Source organism: Lactuca sativa, chromosome 8 (genome assembly GCF_002870075.4).
Source record: "Lactuca sativa cultivar Salinas chromosome 8, Lsat_Salinas_v11, whole genome shotgun sequence".
NCBI classification, from domain to species: Eukaryota; Viridiplantae; Streptophyta; class Magnoliopsida; order Asterales; family Asteraceae; genus Lactuca; species Lactuca sativa.
In genome coordinates, this window is record NC_056630.2 from 254,891,447 (window position 1) to 254,911,257 (window position 19,811).

Consider the following 19,811-nt stretch of genomic DNA (forward strand, 5'->3'; position numbering starts at 1 on the left):
TGTATCAAAACTCTGTTGATTCTTAATCATCATGCTCACACTTCGCCATTCCTTGCAAAGGCCCATAATGAAAGTTAAATTGAACTCCATGAGAGACCTAGTGATTCCATACCTATTGCAGCGAAACATAAGCTCATTCAGACGATCATAGTAATTTTCAAGAGTTTCAGCATTCTTTGTCTGAATTCCTACAGTTCAACTAGATATTGCTTCACAGAGTTGATCTTCGTCTTTTCGCTACCTTGATACTTCTCTTTTAGAGTGTTCCAGATCTCCTTTGTTGTTTTACAACTATGAATGTAATTATAAACCACAGGAGGAAGAGCACCTCTTAGTTCCCTCATGCACCTCTTTTCATTATTCTTCAACCGTTTTTGTTGATCAACAACTTCAGCAGATGCAGTAGATGGTCCAATTGGTTGAACATTAGCAGGAGCTTGCATTGTTCCATCGATACAATTCCAAAGTTCTTCATCAATTCTATTTAAGTAATCTTCCATTCTATCAGCCCACTGATCATAGTATTCTGGAATTAACATCGGAATTTTGGTTGAGGAACCAAGCAAGTAAGAGAAGGAAGTCATTGTATTCATGTTGAAGTTTGCCATTGATGAACACAAAAATTTTCAGAAAGCTTGAAAAACTTGATGAATTTGAGAATTTATCAATTGAATTGATCACAAATCACTGATCGATTACTTGACTAAACAATTCAAAGACAGAATCAATTCAAATCTGAAGATCAAATTTGATTTTCAAAACCAAAATGCGCGGAAAATTTTGAGTAAAGTTGCAACTCAAAAAACAAATGATTCTAACACGCAAATTAGATCGATGCAGTTTGAATCCCGCTCTGATACCAATTGAAGAGAATTGTTATCGAGATTTACGAAAGCAAATATGATTTGAGTGATTGAAAAGTAAGAACACGAAGAGTAAATATTAATCAGATCTTATATTGATGAAGACTGATTACAGAATAAGCAGAAAGGATATTTGCGTTTCAGAAAGTTATCCTCTACTTCTATCCTCAGTCCCTATTTATAGGGAACCTGAGTGTACAAAAATATACTAAGTCTAAACAATACACTTCGCACAAAATTGAATTAGTAAAATAACATAAAGATGCGAAACTAAACAAACACACTATTCGACTTTTACAATTTTGCTTTTACAAGGCTGTACGACTTAGTTCATGGATCACAAGCAAATTGAATATACATCACAAGTTACAACATTAACGACATAGCAGTTACATTACACTTTAAGGTTTGAATACAAGGTTCATAATAATAAATTCATAAATTTTCCTTAACAGATAGGCGTATATAACAAAAGCTAGATAAAACTAGGTCGCTTGAAATCCATGACTAATCTTCTGACTGAAAGCTCGTTTGGTAATACCCTAAGAATACATGAAATTTTGAGGGTCAACACAAGGTTGGTGAGAGTTCACAGGTTTTTAACTAATCGCAGTAATGATACTTTAAAAGATTAAAAAGTATTCCATTTATAGTTTAAACCATGTTTGAAAATGTTTGATAAAAGAGAAATTTATAAGTAAATTCATACTTAAGGTATTTGATAGACAGAGAAATCGTGAGTAAAGTTCATACTTAAAATGTTTGATAATAGAGAAATCATGAGTAAATCCATGCCCAAAATGTTTACTAATCAGATAAACCGTGAGTTAATCCATACTCAAAATGTTTGGTACTCAAAGAACCGCGAGTAAATCCATACTCAAAATGTTTAGTAATCAGAGAACCATGAGTAAATCCGTACTTAAAATGTTTGATAATCAGGGAAACCGGATCCGTGGTTTCTAGATTATGAGATCTAGTTAATGCTTATAGTGAGTCGTATAACCGAGCTATATGACTGTACCTACCCTACGACGCTTCATTGGACGTTGTAAAAGTGTTTTAGATATTTATCACCCGCTTCGATTAATCGGTTGAGGTTGTAGCTAGCAACCACAGGTGGGGGTGTCAACCCATATAGATCCATACATACGTATCTCATCTCCGAAGATTAACGGTTATAGTGGTGTGGGTCTTCTAATTTTTTGTTTGCACTTAGGATAATGAATAATGTCTCACTCATAAGGCCCTTAACTAGAGTTTGTCATGAAAAACCGGTTATACTCGATAGGAAAATCCATAAAAATATGTAATGCTCGTTTAAACAAGTGGTAAATCTCATGGTAGTGTACACAGTACATTAATGATTTCAAGATAAGAGTTTGATAACTCGTACATGTATGTTTGGTATGAACTTGAAATACTACAAAGATGAAAATTTTTTATGACATAAGTTTTATAACATATTTTTTCATAAAATCATGACAAATCATTTGTTATCTCTACTAGTTGTATTATTGAAAAAAAAACAATTGTAACATATTTACATCAAACATATTTATCACTAGTTTATTTGTATATGAAATATTATTTAATAAAATAATATTTATAAACTAGTTTGAAATCGGTAAGTGTTTGTCAAGATCAATAAATATATATAACACATGTATTCTCCCCCAAAAAGTAAAAATATTAAAAAGGGGTCGTAAACACTCACCTTCGTAGCGTGAACGAGGTTCGTGGTGAGATACTCGTCATGAAAACTTCTACATACGTTCTTTGTTCTTAAAACGAGCCAACGAATATATTTATGCTACCTAATAAAACCAAAAGGGTAATTTTGGTATTAATCAATAAGTATAGGGTGGTCTTTGTTAAAATAAATAAACTCTAGGGGTTGATTTCGCAAAAATCATACTTCAGGGACTGGTTTTGCAAAATATTCTCAAAACCAGGGGCTAAATGTGCATGTTTCAAACTGATTTGAGTTTCAGGACTAAAATATGTCAGGGCTTATATGGTGGAGGGACCAATTCTTTTTAATTTAATTGGCAGTTTGACTTGGTTGTGAACTATTTTGCAATGGGGGCTGAACTCGTAATTTCAACATGCTTTAGGGTTTATTTTAAATAGAATGAATCAATATTTGCACATTAATTGGCTTCCTGGTTCATCCTTCAGATCGTGAGCGGGAAGAAAGAAAACGAAGAATACGAGACCATTCCATTTCCTTCCCTCGCGTTTGCGGTTCGAGCATGGAACAAAAACGAGACCCATTTGATGGGTTTCTTGGCCTTTGTTATAATCGATAGTGGGGCTCGACACAAGAATACAAAGAGGGAGTAGCAGTGGCTTACCAATGGCAGAAAATGGTGGTGGCGTCAGGGAGGTTGGTGGTAGCCGACGCGATTTCACAGCAGCGGCGTCGGAGGACGGAGATGGCAGCCCTGCTGTTCTTGCTTTCCTGTTCCAACGGTTTTACGAGAGGGAAAGAGGAAAGAAGGGGGGGTTGTGGGTGGTGATCGGCGATGACGGGAGAGCAGATGGGTGGTGGCAGCGGTTATGTTGCGGTGGTCCTTGGTGGTTTTCTGGTGGCACAGCTCTAAGTCCGGAGGAAGAAAATAGGTGGTGGTGATGTCGAAAGATGATGGCAGAAGGGTGGTTACTCGGTGGCGAGGTGGCAGCTCCACTGTATTCATTGTTTGTTTTCTCTTTTGTTCAGCGAAGAATGACGAGAGGGGGAGAGGCCGAGAGGGAATAAGGACAGTGACATGGTGAGTTTTGAGCGATGGTGCTGGTGATGAGAGCTTAAGCTCTTATTGATAAACAAGGAGTTAGAGATGGTGATGCTCGTGGGTTGTAACTTTGCTCTGATCAACAGATCGTGGATGGTTTCAAAAGGAAAAAGCAAATTTTTTTTTTTTCACATTCTTGTGTATATTAACATTTGATCGAAAGGAAAAGAAATGTAGCAGGTGTCTTTCAAGGAGGAGAGAGAGACTAAATGATGTTTCTTTTTTTTTCTTTCTTTTTTGTTTGTTTATTATTATTATTATTATTATTATTATTGTTTATCAGTGTAAAATATCCCATTAAGGCTTATAAACGGGTTTTGTTTCGCTCGTCCAATTCTCGACGTCAGAAAAATTTTCTGTTAGTGCCGATCGATAGATTTTAATTCTTGGATTCTACAAATCCAAACGGATTCGAGTTGTAGAATTCCGGAAATTTACGGCTAAAGTTTCGCATTTAAGTGGTCTGTAACGTCTTATTTTTCGCACTTTTACAAATATTTTTACTATAATATGTATTAAAATTCGATTGATCGAGATATGAAAAGGTTCGCGGTGACCTGACCGTTTACAGATCCAGCCCTAAATTCTGGGATGTCACACCCTTACCCTAAGACCATTTAACCCATGTAGCATGTGATTTGGAGTATTCACCCACTAGTTAGTTCACACGCGAAAGAGTCATACAACAATCAATGAGGTACTCTACATAAGATAAGGCATCAAAGATCAGACAATTCTATCATATGGTTCTTGAGGATCCCTATCTTATCACTAGCATGTTGTTCTAACATATCACATAATCAAAAACTGCATGGTATATTGGGGTCAACTTACTGGCTCCGGCTGATCGTACACTTCACATCCTCTTTTACTTATTTTGAAAACCATTTAAAAATAATTTTGAAAATCTTTTTCTTTAGTTTGAGATTGGATTCACACGAGTGTTCCTCTACTTCACTCAAACCAAGGCTCTGATACCAACTTGTAACACCCATAAAATTCGAGCCAATTTAAAAAGCTTTAAACCATTTGAAATCATTCAATTATTACAATTTGTTTTCAAAATAGTTTATACATCAGAGTTCCCAGAAATCATAATCGTCAATCGAGAAAGTGTACGGTCACGCCTTCGCCTACCCACGGCCATCCGCTGAACCTGAAACAATAAACAGAAACTGTAAGCCCGAAAGCTTAGTAAGTTACCCCCAAAATAACAACCTCATATAACCATAATCATAACATATCAACAAGTACATAACAACCATTTATCTCAAGTCTACAGTGTGACTGGTCCGCCCGCACCGGGCCTTCAGTCCACCTGGTCCACTTTCTAAGTCTATAGTCTGACTGGACTGCCCGCACCGGGCCTTCAGTCTATCTGGCCCAGTCTCTGAGTCTTGGCACGTCTGGACCGCCCTCTCGCGGCCTTCAGTCTATCCGGACCGCTCGTCGGGCCTTCGGCCAGACTAGATTTTCCTGGCCCGGGCCTGCAATCTACCCGGTCCATCCAGGGTGTCTTGGCCTACTGCACACAGCAGGACCTGCCTCAACCCTTTCCCCAAACCAATAAACATGTGCATATATAACAGATAATCACATAACAGTTTATAGGAAAAACAAACCGATCTAACAAATCATATAGCATAGCAACATCCTATAACTAGGATACCGACGTAACCAGTTACTAACATAGCATCATCCTATATACCAGGATACCGACCTAAACCAGGTCACTAAAAATAATACCGTCCTAACTACCAGGACGCAGATCTACAAATCTGTAAACATATCATGTAATTACCCGGATACAAATCCGATAAAGGGCCGGCCTTGGTGTCGTAGACCCTATTGATATAGTGAGGATAACTCACCTTGTAATGTCGGACTGAACCACAAAATCACGCTCCCGAAACACTGCCCCAAACTCCAACACCCATAACCATCAATGATCCAATTTATAAATACCCGCTTACCAATTAGCCTCAAAAGTCAAAACGGTCAACCCTTGGTCAAAGTCAAAGTCAACTATCAAGGTCAACAATCCATGTTAACCTCAACTCGCCGAGTACCCTCAGCTACTAGCCGAGTTCCTTGCATAACTTGCCAACTCGCCAAGTCACCATGCCACTCGCCGAGTCCAATGCAATCTTCACCGGACTCGCCGAGTTGTTCATCCAACCCATCGAGTTCATGACCATCTTCATATGACTCGTCGGGTCTACCATGCAACTCGCCGAGTCCCTTTAGTCCTTCATCCATACAAATGCTTTTTAAGCCATGCTAAGGCTCCATACTGCAGATCCAACTTCCCAAGGCATGCTTATCACGTAAAGTTGCAAACTTTACATGCATGCAAGGCTCTAATGACTCAAAATGCCAAAACCAAGCTTAAAATGGGGCTTTACACTTAAGGAGGGGTTCATACTTGCCAATGCTGATAGCTTTATGGACTTACAAATCAAAGAGAGTTCAGATCTGAAGTTACAACTTCAGATATGAGCTTATACCCAAGAATAGCTTCATAACCAAGCCAAGATACCCTAACTTGATCCAAAGAGATCTAGAAAAGGAATGAGGACAAGATCATGCATTGATACCTCAAATGAAGCTAGCTGAGATAGACTTCAGACCCACAAACGTTCTTGCCCCCAACTTCTTGATCTTCAAGCTTCTTGCATCAATATCTTCTTTCCAAGCTTGAAATTTACACTAATATGGAGCACACACACGAATTAGGGTTTTTGGACTCTCAAGAGGCTGCAAAGGAACTAAGGGAGGCTAATGATGCCTTAAATAGGGTGCCAAACCCCGGAAATTAGGGTTTCACCCTCCATCTCCAACTCGTCGAGTCACTCTTCCGACTCAGCGAGTTGGTCACTTAAACACGTGGCCCAAACCCGTTGCTACTCGACAAGTCAGGCAACCAGCTCGTCGAGTAGATCTTGAATTCATGAGAATTTATAACCATCAATTGGCATTCGAGAATCAGGGCGTTACATAACCTGTATGCCTTTGAGGAAGTAGAATATCCGATGAAAATGCATTTTTTCTGAATTTTGATCAAGCTTGGTGTGAGATGATGTGACTAATGCATAAGCAATGCACCTGAAGATTTTTAAGTGAGTTACTTGCGGCTTTGTACCTTTCCATGCATAATAGGGAGTTCAATTTAGAACAATCTTTGTAGGCGAGATGTTCAAAATGTATATAATAGCTGCAACGCCTTCAGTCCAAAAGTTTTATGGAAGATTTCTTGTTGTCATCACGCTTCTTGCCATGTCACCAATGGTTCGGTTCTTTTATTCTGCTACTCCATTATGTTCTGGAGTGTGCAGTGCAGTAAATTCTTTACGAATACCATTAAACTCACAAAATTCATTAAATTTTTGTGAGGTAAATTCACCACCATTATTGGAACGAATAACTTTTATGTTATTCCCATTCTCTTTCTCTACCAAAGCCTTAAATTTTTTGAAGAAATCAAAGGTCTCTAACTTATTCTTTAAGAAGTATACCCAACTCATACGGTTGTAATCATCTATAAACAATAAGAAATATCGACTACCGCCCAATGAATCAACAGTGACTGGAATACAAACATCAGTATGCACTAATTCAAGACAAGAAGAAGCTCTCCAAGACATACTTACAGGAAACGATTTTCGAGTTTGTTTCCCATATACACAGCTTTCACTAAAATCCACTGTATCTATTTTTGGTAGCCCTAAAACCATATTTTTCTGATGTAAAAATTTCAACTAATTTATATTTAATTGATCATAACATAGATGCCAAATGCTTGACTCACTAGTAGCAACTAAATCACATTTCTCCATGGTTGAAATTTGAAGTGGAAACATTCTATTTTGTGTCACTGGAATGTTAGAAATGGGCTGATCAAATTTTTTGACTTTAATTAAACACTACCCATCATCAAAAGTAACTGAATACCCAGACCACATTAATTTCCCAACACTTAGCAAATTATGGGCTAATGTAGGAATATATCGCACATCATGAAGAATTTTGCATTACCTTGAGTGGATTTGATGGAGACTATACCTTGTCCTTCAGTTTGCAATGCATTATCGTCTCCAAAATGAACTACACACTTTTGATTCTCATCAAGCTCTTTAAACAAAAACTTTGTTCCTGTCATATGGTTTGAACATCCGCTGTCCACAAACCACACACCATTAGACGTATCAACTGTGGAAGAATGTGCCATGAATAGCTTGCTTACCTCTTCAATTTTTTTTTGAAAAGTTTGTATGATTTTGTTCTTCTCGTTTCTTGGTCCAGCAATCAATTTCTTTGTGGCCAAGTTTGTTGCAATATCGACATTGAGGGTTCTATTATTCTCTCTGCTTCTTCCAACAATCAACTTCTCTATGGCCAAGTTTGTTGTAATGTTGACATCGAGGGATGTTTTTTTATTGGCGTTGATCACCAAACTGAACTCTTCATCGGCCACGACCATGAAATCCACCTCTTCCTCATCCACGACCACATGAACTTTTTACACTTCGTTTATTCTGATCCCCAGTTGCTTGAAAGGCCTTCTCATCGACTTTCTCACAACACCTGTTCATCCTATCTTCATGAGCCATCAAAGAGCTCATTAGTTCATCAAAAGTATAAGTGGTTAGGTCCTTTGTTTCCTCGATTGCAGCCACGATGTGATTGAAATCCATAGTCAAACTCCTTAAAACTTTACTGACTACAGTTTCATTGCTAACATTTTCACCGTATGACCTCATGTGGCTGAGATTTTTAGACACTCTCAAAAGAAAAACTTGTACCTTTTCCTTCTCTTTCATGCCCACGGTCTCGAATTCACGATGAAGAGATTGTAGTTTGACGTTGATGAATTTTTGATCACCAAGAAATTCTTGTTTCAAAATTTCCCATGCCTGGTTCGAGGTTGTTGCTTCTACAATACGTGGAAAAACTTATCATCCAATGTTGATTGGATGAAGAATAAAGCCTTTGCATCCTTCTTTCGAGTTTCTCGTAACTGCTGATATGGTTCTATTGGTGCCAGGTTTGGTTCTGCATACCCATTATCCACCAAATCCCATAGCTATTAGGACTTCAACATTGTCTTCATTTTGAGACTCCAAAGGTAGTACTCCCCCCCCCCCCTTGAAAACTGGAATTAATGGTTTTGTTGTAGAACTTGTACAATTGCTTGTCATTGTTCTGGATTTGATACCAATTTTGTTGGAAGAAAGAAGGATTTAAACAAGAAATTCTTATGTAGAACAGGAAAAACAGGAAAAAACTAAAGAACAATATGTTGTGAAAGAGATTTCTTATTCAATATTCTGCCCACATTTGATTGAGTACACAACCATATAAATACCATAAAAAGAAACTAACAAAGCTAGAAATAAGAAACTGCTCATACTAATTTATGGGTAATCATGGACCACTTATTTGAAATAAAGTAACAGCTAACAAAAACAAAACTGAAATCTTAAATGCTAAGTAGTGGGATAGAACCTACTGGAAGTTATGAGCACCACTATTCAATAGGTTGGAAGATCAAGTGAAGTTGGGTGACAAAGAAGAGATGTTCATGCTGAGGAATGAGGGAGATGCAGTTTGAACTGGAAGTCACTTTTTTATTATTATTATTTACAATCCCATGTCATAGACGAAACAACCCATCATCATGGATTTTTCTCGGATTTTTCTTACTTGCTTCACATAATCAACATTAACACTTCAAGAGATACTCTTATATTACTGGGTTGACAATCTTATATAAGCTTAAAACTAACTTTAGGCTAGAAGTCTTGAGGCTACATGAACTGGAGATGTTTGCTTAATTAGTAAACATAAATGTCATTTTCATTTAGATATAAAAGTACACCTTGTATTCATATATTTATATGATGATTCCAACCTTGAGATGTTTGCTTTGTATCCAAAAGTGGATCTTAAGCTTTACACATTTGGTTAGAATAGCATGGATTAAGAAAATCTCTAGGCTAAGCTATATAGATATATATTCAAATATATGTCTATTTAGAAAACGGTCTTTATTGAAATCTATTTGCTATATCTTATACTAAGAATATAAATTCATAGTAAATAATATCCTTGTTGATCTAATCATATCAAGTTGGGAAAAGGTATGATAATAGTCAATGTCAATATTATGATAAGGACCATAGTCAATGAGATGAGTATGAGAAAAACTTTTTATAACAAGCCTTGCTAAATGTGTGATATATATATATATATATATATATATATATATATATATATATATATATATATATATATATATATGTATGTATTTTTTTAAAGAATCACTTACTCCTTTTAGCCTTGCTATAGAGAGAAAGATTAATCAAGCCCATAATTGATTATAATACAAATATTACATCTCATATTCATGACCTTAAGTCATTAATCTGATTCAAGATCTAATATGGCATTTTGTTAGTTGATGGATTTGCCAGAAACCATCAATAAGAACTCATAAATGAGAGATCCCACATTTCCAAAGTCATAGATGATTTCAACCATTAGTGCGAACAGTTTGTGCTTATGAATAGATATTATTCCTGTTAAACAATTTCTTCTTAGAACTACTGCCAACTATTACAACATCATATTATGGTTCTTGAGCTACTTCAAGTTCCATGTGCCTCATACTTACTTTGCATTAGAAGCTTGCTTTTTGCTAACCCAGCTTCTAGAGGAATAAGAGAACTTATTCTTGGTGGGTTTATATATAATAATTTAAACAAACTTTTAGAGTATTCTGCAAGTATGTATTTAGTTGATTTCGGGATTATAAGCTTTAGTCTGATATAGGATTTAAACCCATAAGACATTAAGTAAGAAAAGGATAGAGTATTTCCATACACGATCTTATAAAGTGTTTTATCTACTTATTAGTTGGGGTTTGTATTCAAGATACAAATAGTGATTCAGGTGTAATCCAAAGAGAATAAAGGAGGATATTTCTACTGATTAGAAAGTAAACTTTATCCAGTAAGGTTTAGTCCATCCTTTATTATCATCAACACTTTAGATGGTATTACTATTTTATATCTCAACTTTATATTTGAAAAACTTCAACAAAGATTTCACAATTATGCTTTACCATGTAAAATATAATCATAAATACTATAGTTGTTAATAAAGTTGATTAGTATCTTTCATTAAATCTTAGACATTCATTAGAAAGGAAGTCATACATTATAGTGTATAGTTCCTTAATAACTAATTTCTCTACTGTATAGTGAAAATTGATGGGTTTTATAGGTAACAAAAATCATATTTTTGGCGGAAAACCTAGAACCCTAAGTTCGCATACAGCCTAAAGGATCTATGTTCTCACTATGATATGCAAACAACAATTTGAATTTAAGAACCCTAAAGTACATTGCTATTTTCCATTTAGGAGAAGAGATAGTAAAACATACCTTTTAGCTTACTTTTGTAAATAAACTAGTAATCCCTCTTTATAGAACTTCAGAAGGCCGCCACCAGAAATCTTGTGCCTCTGATGGCTCACACTCAAACGTTAGTAGTTGGAGGCTATTAAAGAGAGAAGAGTAGAAGGTATGGTTTTCAGCTCTAAGGGTTCCTTGGAAGTGTCAAAACTGAATGCATATGCCTTGGGGTACTTATAGGGATTAAGGTGGTGTATAAAATGTAGGTTTCCTTTTGGATAACTTTAACTCTTTTCTCCCCTCCCCCCCCCCCCCCCCCCCCATCAACCCTAAACTTCCTAACACTCCTAGAAAAGCTCCATAAACCCATTTAGAACCGTCCCTTCTCCTAGGGAGGTTCTAGAATCAGTCAATGTTCAACTTTTAGACATTGACACTTTTAGTGCTTATACTATTAATTAATCCCAAAATTAATTTCAATTACTTTCTTATTAATTATTAATTAAATAATATAATTTCTAATTAATATATTTTTCTCAAAAAAAAATTTAATAAATTATTTTTTTAGATTTCTAATTAATGATTAATCATATAATAATTTAACAAATCGTCCTTTCTCTCCAAAAAGAATTCCAGTCAATTACTAGGTTTAAGGGCAACCCAAAATGACTTTGCTAATAATTTATGTTTATAATAATTTAGTTAATGGCTTAGACACCTAATCCACCAAAAATATCATTAGGAATCCTTTATATATATATATATATATATATATATATATATATATATATATATATATATATATATATGTCAAATAAACTATATTATTTGCCTTCAAAGTTTATTTATTTTAGTTGGAATATGTGTATTTCGTTTATATAATAATGATAAAAATGACTTAGATAACTTTGATTCAAAACAAGTTTAACTCAAAAGTATTTGCATATAGAACTTGTTATTTAGAAAATTTTGATATTTACTTTATAATTATATTATGAGATCTAGTCTCATAAATAGAACTTAATCATTACAGAATATGAACACAATTCTTATGAAAAATGATTTAAGTAAATAATCAAATATTAATAAATTAACTGAGACATATATTTAGACATGCTAAATTTAAAACATACATTGTTCCAAAACAAACATTGTTTATAATATGAGTACATTATGTTTTGAGCATAAATTATAGACTAAACTCCGAGAATGACGTTCCAACTTGCATGTGCTCAGTTGGTTAATCTTCTTGAATATATACAAGCAATTTACAAATATTATATTAACATTTAAATACCAAGTGCTTTAGTGTTATATGAAAAGTATAAGTTCTATCCAGTAGATAACTGAAGTACTAGTCTCTTCCAAACTTTCTTTTAGATTAGATGAGTGGTTCCTTTTCTAGTATCTTTTTTGTCCACAAAAGAAAACAAAACTATCTATGTGGGTCTTATTGGATTTCTTGGGCCTAAATGTATTCATTCCATAAACTATGGACCTCTTAGATCATACATGGTGACTCTTTTAAGCCTTGCATTATTCCTATCACTTTATCATAGGAATATTTGCATAACCTGTTATATCATCAGATATACATCTATATTATCCAAGACTTCCTACAAGTCATGAATAACTATTCCTAGTATGATGTTAGAAGCAACTTAAGCATCATAATGATGCCTTTACTAGGTATCATGTTCAGGTTTATTACTTAAAGAAAGTAGTTTAGGAATAGATCCTTTATTAGTGTATAGTTTCTGGTTTCTCAAAACATGAACCCATTCATTGAATTATATCTTTTGAATGTTTTTGTTTTTTATATCATTAAGCAAATGATAATTCATGGTAATGAGAGTAGAGTATTTAAATCTACAAAACTTTAACATAATTTATTTAGTACTTTCAATATTTAATCTTCAAGAATTAAAACCCGTTTAGTTTTTAAAAACATTAATTATAAAAGTCTAGGATCCAAGTTGCAAAAAAAAAAAATGTTAGGTATCATTTATCTCATTCATTGAAATCCAACTAGGTAGATATTGATTATCAATTATATACTAGTATATAATTCCTAGGTTTATGTTATCTCAAATACAAAAAATTTAATTAGACATGTTTGATCTCATTTATGCCTCGAAACTCTCTTGTTTAGGTATCCTTTATCACAAAAGATTTCCGATCAAATCATCCAATTTGAAGAACTTATGTAATCGGCCTATAACTTGGTTATAGAAATTATGAATACACCTCAACCATCAAAATATAACACTAAGCGGTTAGGTAACATTTATCCCACTAGTGCATCAAGAGATGTATGGGTGTTTTTCAAAACGGATTGTATAGATTTGGGGTTTATAAGGGGTCTTTGATTTTTTATGATTCTAGTTTTAAAAACATATTATACCATGGTTATTGCATGCATCCAATAAGCCATGATATACTTTAAAAAAATCTTTTTTTTTATGTACAATCACATTTTAACAATGTTCATTTATAAAATCGACGCTATCAAAATTTAAAATTAATAGGTAGTATTAAATTTTACCGATTGAGTGCTTTAGAACATTTGTAAACCTTTTTAATAAAACTTCATTTTATAAAATAAGTTTTGTAGTTTGATAAGTTTATAAATATCTATTTTAAACTTATATAATTTTAATCTCAGTATTTTTACCGGTTACTAGTTTTAATAAATGAGATAGGTTTATTTTAAAACTATTTTTACCATCTTATGTTAAAAGATAAATTTCATAAAACCAAGCTCCTTTGTGATATTCATTTATTTTCAAATATTATTTATCATTTGTACAAAAAATTATCAACCATAACATGATAATAACAACATAAATATAAAACAACACAAACATGAAAAAATATATGTGCATAAACCAACCATTTAATGATATTTAGTGAACCATCACAACACGCGAAGTCCATTCCTAAAGGGACATTAAAGGGACCAAAAAAACAACTTCTAGTAATGTTGTTTTTGAAGCTCCCACATGAGAAAATATTCATTGCTTGCAAAAAGTTGAAAACTTCTTGAAATGGCTTAAAATCAGCAACATGCAACACTTTAGGAAAGTGTTGCCTTAGGAGTAGCACTATAAGGAATCTAATGAAGCACTAAACCAACAATAAGACTTTTCAAAAAAGGTTGTATTTGTACCTAAACTTTAAACGTTGCAAAAATTGCCCAATTTGATCTTCAAAAATGGTTTCATCTCCATTTCTTGTTACATTTTTGTACAAAATAAATTATATCTAAAACTAATCTTTTACTTACAAAAATAAACATAGAAAACTAATTATTTAATTATTACATATCATATGAATGAATAAATAATTACAATCATTTTAAACAAATCAACAAAAACAACAACACAAGGGTCCAATGCTAGTTTATACACATCATATATATATATATATATTATATATATATATATATATATATATATATATATATATATATATATATATATACACACACGCAAAATGTTATATAAAACAACTATTTGTTTTTCTAAAACAACTTTTGTGATAACAAATGCATATAAACTTTTATCACCAAAAAATACACAATTATAAAGTTGTTCAGAAAATATGCAAGGATTTTTCTTGCAAAAAGAGAAAACCATCCATGTTTTCCTAAAACAAAGATTCAGTAACTTAACAAATAATCTAAGTTTGTAAAAATTGCTCTGATGCCAACTTTTGGGCTTTTATTTAAAAATAGTTCAATTATAGTCTAAAAAGTTAACGAAATTAGAAACGAAAGCATTTTGTTTTGAATAAACTAAAACCCTTCTATCTCACTATTGATCATTTTGAAAAGTTTAGAAAGATTAAAACATAATCAAAGAAAAGAAAAAAGTTTAGAACCTTTGAAGACTTTGGTTTCTTTTAGCAATTAGGAAGTTGATGAACATGATAACAAGCTATAAAATAGAAGCTCTCTAGATATATGCACCAACAATTCTTCAACTTGAGAAGATACTAGTCTTCTTGCAATAATAATACTCTTAAGCCTTTAAGAACAAAACAAAGCTTTTGTTCTATAAGGACAGTTCAAATAAAGAATCAACTTGTTCCTACTTTGATCTTACCACTTTAAGAGACAAAAACGAGAGAGAATTTCGTGGTTTTTAGCTAGCTAAAGAAGAGATACATGAAAGCCTTTTAATCATCTTAATCCAAGTCCTTATCCGTTGAATATTGATGCTTTAAGACATCATGCCTCTAGCAACAAAAGGCTACAAATGTAAGAAAATGACTTTTTGATTAAATAATTGTCAGCATGTCTTCTTTTGTTTTATGGTCTCCTTGTATATTCTTTAAAATGAAAGAAACTAGTTTTTCTATCAAAACTCTTCTAATATTTATAACTTATGAAACATATACATTCATATCATATAAGACAAAAAAAATCTTTTGATCCAAAAAAATATACATGACATAATTAATCAAATCTTATAATATATTTTGATACTTAACTTAAAAATTTATATTTTCATGAAATAAATAATTTACAACTGATTAGAAGATACATATTTATTTATCAAGAATCAAATACTTATGAATATTATATATACATCAAGTTGTTGTTAGTATGACATTTTATGATCATATATTATCTACCAATATCATTTTATAATAACTTTTGAGCATAATAGATGTTTTACAAATGCTATAATAGGCACAAATGAATCAAGAATGTTACAAAAAAATTGATTCATTGTTTTTACGTCGGTCAACCGTCCAATGGACGATTATAAGATTAATTTACTAGATGACGAGGATGTGGCGCCGAATCGGAGAAATCATAGAAATTTTGGGATGGTGGAGGGAGGGAATGGTACACACCATAATCTTTTGGACTAATTAATAAGTCACTAACAAATTTTTTCGGTAATAAAATCAACCTAACTCTTGTACTAACTTTCAATTTAATGTGTACTAACTTAAGATTAAATAAAAATTGTCACTATCGTGATTTGCTTTATACATGACTTAAAATATTGATAACATATAAACGCACTTAAATTTTATACCTTAAGAGAGTGAGGCACTAATCCACCTACCACATACCATTACACTAACACTTATGACTTACCGGTTGAGTTGGAAGTCATCTTAACTTTTTCATTTGTGTGGGTAGGTGGGTGAAGAGGGGGTGGGGGGGGGGGGGGGGGGGGGGGTGTTTCTCTATAAAATCACCTAGAGCCGGCAGCCTATAATGCAACTCCTCACCATCCATATTTCTCTCATTGCATTAAACCCACCAAGTTAGTGGAAAAAATGAGGTCAGGAACATACATTACCATATGTGCAGCAGCAATTCTGGTGATGGTGTTTGCCGGATCGCAGGTGGCTACGGCGGTGACATGCATGGTGACTGAGTTGGCGCCGTGTGCCGCTGCCTTCTCCTCACCCTCGCCACCATCTCAGCAGTGCTGCACAAAGCTGAAAGAGCAGAGGCCATGCTTATGTCAGTACATGAAGAACCCTAGTCTCAAGAGTTACGTTGTTTCTCCTAACGCCCAGAAGGTTGCCACCTCTTGTGGGCTTCCCACTCCCAAGTGTTAAAACTCCTACAAATGTACTACTCCCGATGCACTACGTCTACAAATATATCTATCTCTATGCCAGAGTACTACTACTAATGCAGAATGAACCATCTTCGTGTTCTATATCTCAATGAATACTAATGTTTAAAATTACGAGCTTTTAAATGTAGTTTTCTGTCCTTTGAACATCCCTTTGGTTTGCTTGTATGTCTCGAGCTTTAGCAGATTTACTGGTTTAGATATGAATAATAATGGACCCGAATATTAATCAATTAAGTGATCAAGTGATAGATATCATGGTCCTAACAAGTTAATTAAAAGATATATCGGAATAACATTAATTATCATATGTTAGAATTAAATAAAATTTGTCATGATAATTCAATTGGTTTTGCTAATTACAATTTTGATCTTTTTATATCCACTAATCGAGTCTCGACAGTCAAATTTGGGGCCAAAAATAAATAAAAGTTTACATACTATAAATTTGGTTCCATGTTTTTTTGGAACGACTTTTAGTTTACTTTTAGACTATATCAACGTTTTAAATGAAACCTGAGACCATTTGGCATAATGCAAGTCACATAGCAATATGACAACAAAAATGAATTTGAGAAAGCATGTACAGAAAAAATAAATTATATTTAAAAATGTCATTATCTCGCTCCATATCCTCCGATCCAATATCGTCATGACTTGGCTTAGTTTTCAAATAAAATCAAAATCCAAACAAAATTGTTCGATTTTTTTTGTTTTGGAGTTCTACCATGACCTGGTACAATTGTACTAAAAAAATAATAATAATAAAGACCTACCTAAAGTGGATATGTATATTATTTTAGTTGTCAATAGAAAAATCATGAATACTTATCAATAATTTTAAAAGTAAATTACATATAAATTGATCATGTCTTTACAAAAAAAATAATTTTTATAATGTGTAATATTTTGTTTCAATCCAAGTATTAGGATTTTCAATTTTTTTTTCCGATGGTGATCACTTAACTGTTCAACTAAGTTATTTAGGAGTGAACATGGTATGTTCTTGGTCGTTATTTCTTCAAATCTTATATGTTAACAATTATAGTTAAAAGAAAAAAAATTACCAGTGTCATATCAAATATATTTGATATCAATTTGTTTAAGTAACAGTATATACGAACTTTCTTTTGATATTCTATTATAACATTTAAATACCGACTATAACATCGGATACTTTAGTCGTTGGTAAAAAACATAGTTAAGGAACCTTTTAAATTTATTAAAGAATTCTATTGATCAAACTGTGTAACTTTTTAATTTAAATTGGTAATAACTATATTAACTCAACTAAATGGCTTATACCAATGATCTTAAAGTTGGTAACGCTAAAAACAATTAACGATTATATATATATATATATATATATATATATATATATATATATATATATATATATATATATATATATATATATATATATATATATATATATATATATATATATATATTAGTTTATAACCCGTGATAACCATGGTTATAAAATTAACTAAAATTTCGTATTAAAAAATCAAAATTATTAATCAATTATTTTAAATAAACTATTAGTTAAGAGATATTTTTTTAGTTATATAAAATTATAATCGTTGATTTAAATAAATACATGGAGTTATATCATTTTATATCTCTATACTAATAAAATAGTAGTTATTTTGTCATGTGTCATCATATTAGACCTCTTAATTAATGTGTTGACACTTGTCAATATATTAGTTTTCCATTTTAAATTTTTTATACCTCCTCATTAATGTGATGTTATTTGTCAATGTATTTATTCTATATTTTAAAATTTAAGTTTTATATTAATGTTTTCATTAATTCACAAATAAAAAATGTCTAATATATATTAAAAATTAATTTTACATATTTATCTGAATCAACGATTATAATTTTACATATTTATCTGAATCAACGATTATAATTTCGCATAACTAAAAAAATATCTCTTAAATTAATAATTTATTTAAAATAATTGATTAATAATTTTGAATTTTTACTATAAAAGTTTAATTAATTTTATTACCGTGGTTTCCACGGGTTATAAACTAGTGTATATATATATATATATATATATATATATATATATATATATATAGACTAGTTTATAACCCGTGATAACCATGGTTATAAAATTAATTAAAATTTCGTATTAAAAAATCAAAATTAATAATCAATTATTTTAAATAAACTATTAGTTAAGAGATATTTTTTTAGTTATATAAAATTATAATCGTTGATTTAAATAAATACATGGAGTTATATCATTTTATAATTTATATTAATTTTATTTTATTTTTTAACCTAATGTTATTAATTTAATATAATTAAAGAAAGAAATTTTAAAATTTGAAATTTAAAATAAAGAATCAATTATTCAATTATTAATTTAATAAAATTAGAGTGGGAAATTTAAAATTTGAAATTTGAAATGAATAATTAATAGGTTAACAAGTAGCATGATAAATGATATATAACATTAATGAAGGGTTCTAATTGCATTACACTTGTCAATATGAGATTAAACCTATTCTTTTATTAGAATATGGATATATATATATATATATATATATATATATATATATATATATATATATATATATATATATATATAGGGTAGGTTTTTTTTTCAATATCTATTGTGTGCATGTATAATTGATTCTGGACCAATCATTTTAGTTATTTTAAGAAAGTAATTAATGCATATTACACGTTGAAAATATAATAGATATTAATTACATCTTCAGCATTTAATATTCATTAATTACTTTCTTAAAATAACTAAAATGGTTGGTCCAGAATCAATCATACATGCACATAATAGATAGTGAAAACAGTTGAACCTAACTCTCTCTCTCTCTCTCTCTCTCTCTCTCTCTATATATATATATATATATATATATATATATATATATATATATATATATATATATATATATATATATATATATATGCTTAGGTTATTCTATTCAAACTAATTATTGTACATCTATCCTATGCTATGAGAATTACTAAGAGAATAAGTTGTTTAACAATACGAATACGTTCAACTTTACAAGAATATCGTCATTTTCTTTGTTCTCACACATCGTTTTTCACTTATTTTCATTCTGACAGAATACGACCCAATAAAAC

At 31.8% G+C, this 19,811-nt stretch overlaps 2 protein-coding genes across 2 annotated transcripts; one reads left to right on the forward strand and one right to left on the reverse strand.

Moving 5' to 3' along the window:
- Nucleotides 1–8,154: 8,154 nt before the first annotated feature.
- Nucleotides 8,155–8,478, reverse strand: LOC111890408 (uncharacterized). The gene has a single exon (XM_023886529.1). It carries the CDS (start codon nt 8,476–8,478, stop codon nt 8,155–8,157), a length of 324 nt encoding a protein of 107 aa, XP_023742297.1.
- A 7,827-nt stretch (nt 8,479–16,305) lies between these two features.
- LOC111890404 (non-specific lipid-transfer protein 2) lies at nt 16,306–16,912 on the forward strand. Its single transcript, XM_023886524.3, has one exon. The coding sequence runs from the start codon at nt 16,372–16,374 to the stop codon at nt 16,657–16,659; it is 288 nt and encodes a 95-aa protein (XP_023742292.1). The 5' UTR covers nt 16,306–16,371; the 3' UTR covers nt 16,660–16,912.
- The last annotated feature ends 2,899 nt before the right edge of the window (nt 16,913–19,811 follow it).

Bases quoted from the DNA above. Each gene is read 5' to 3' on its own strand.
- LOC111890404 (XM_023886524.3), top strand. From the start codon at position 16,372: ATGAGGTCAGGAACATACATTACCATATGTGCAGCAGCAATTCTGGTG.
- LOC111890408 (XM_023886529.1), bottom strand. From the start codon at position 8,478: ATGAAAGAGAAGGAAAAGGTACAAGTTTTTCTTTTGAGAGTGTCTAAA.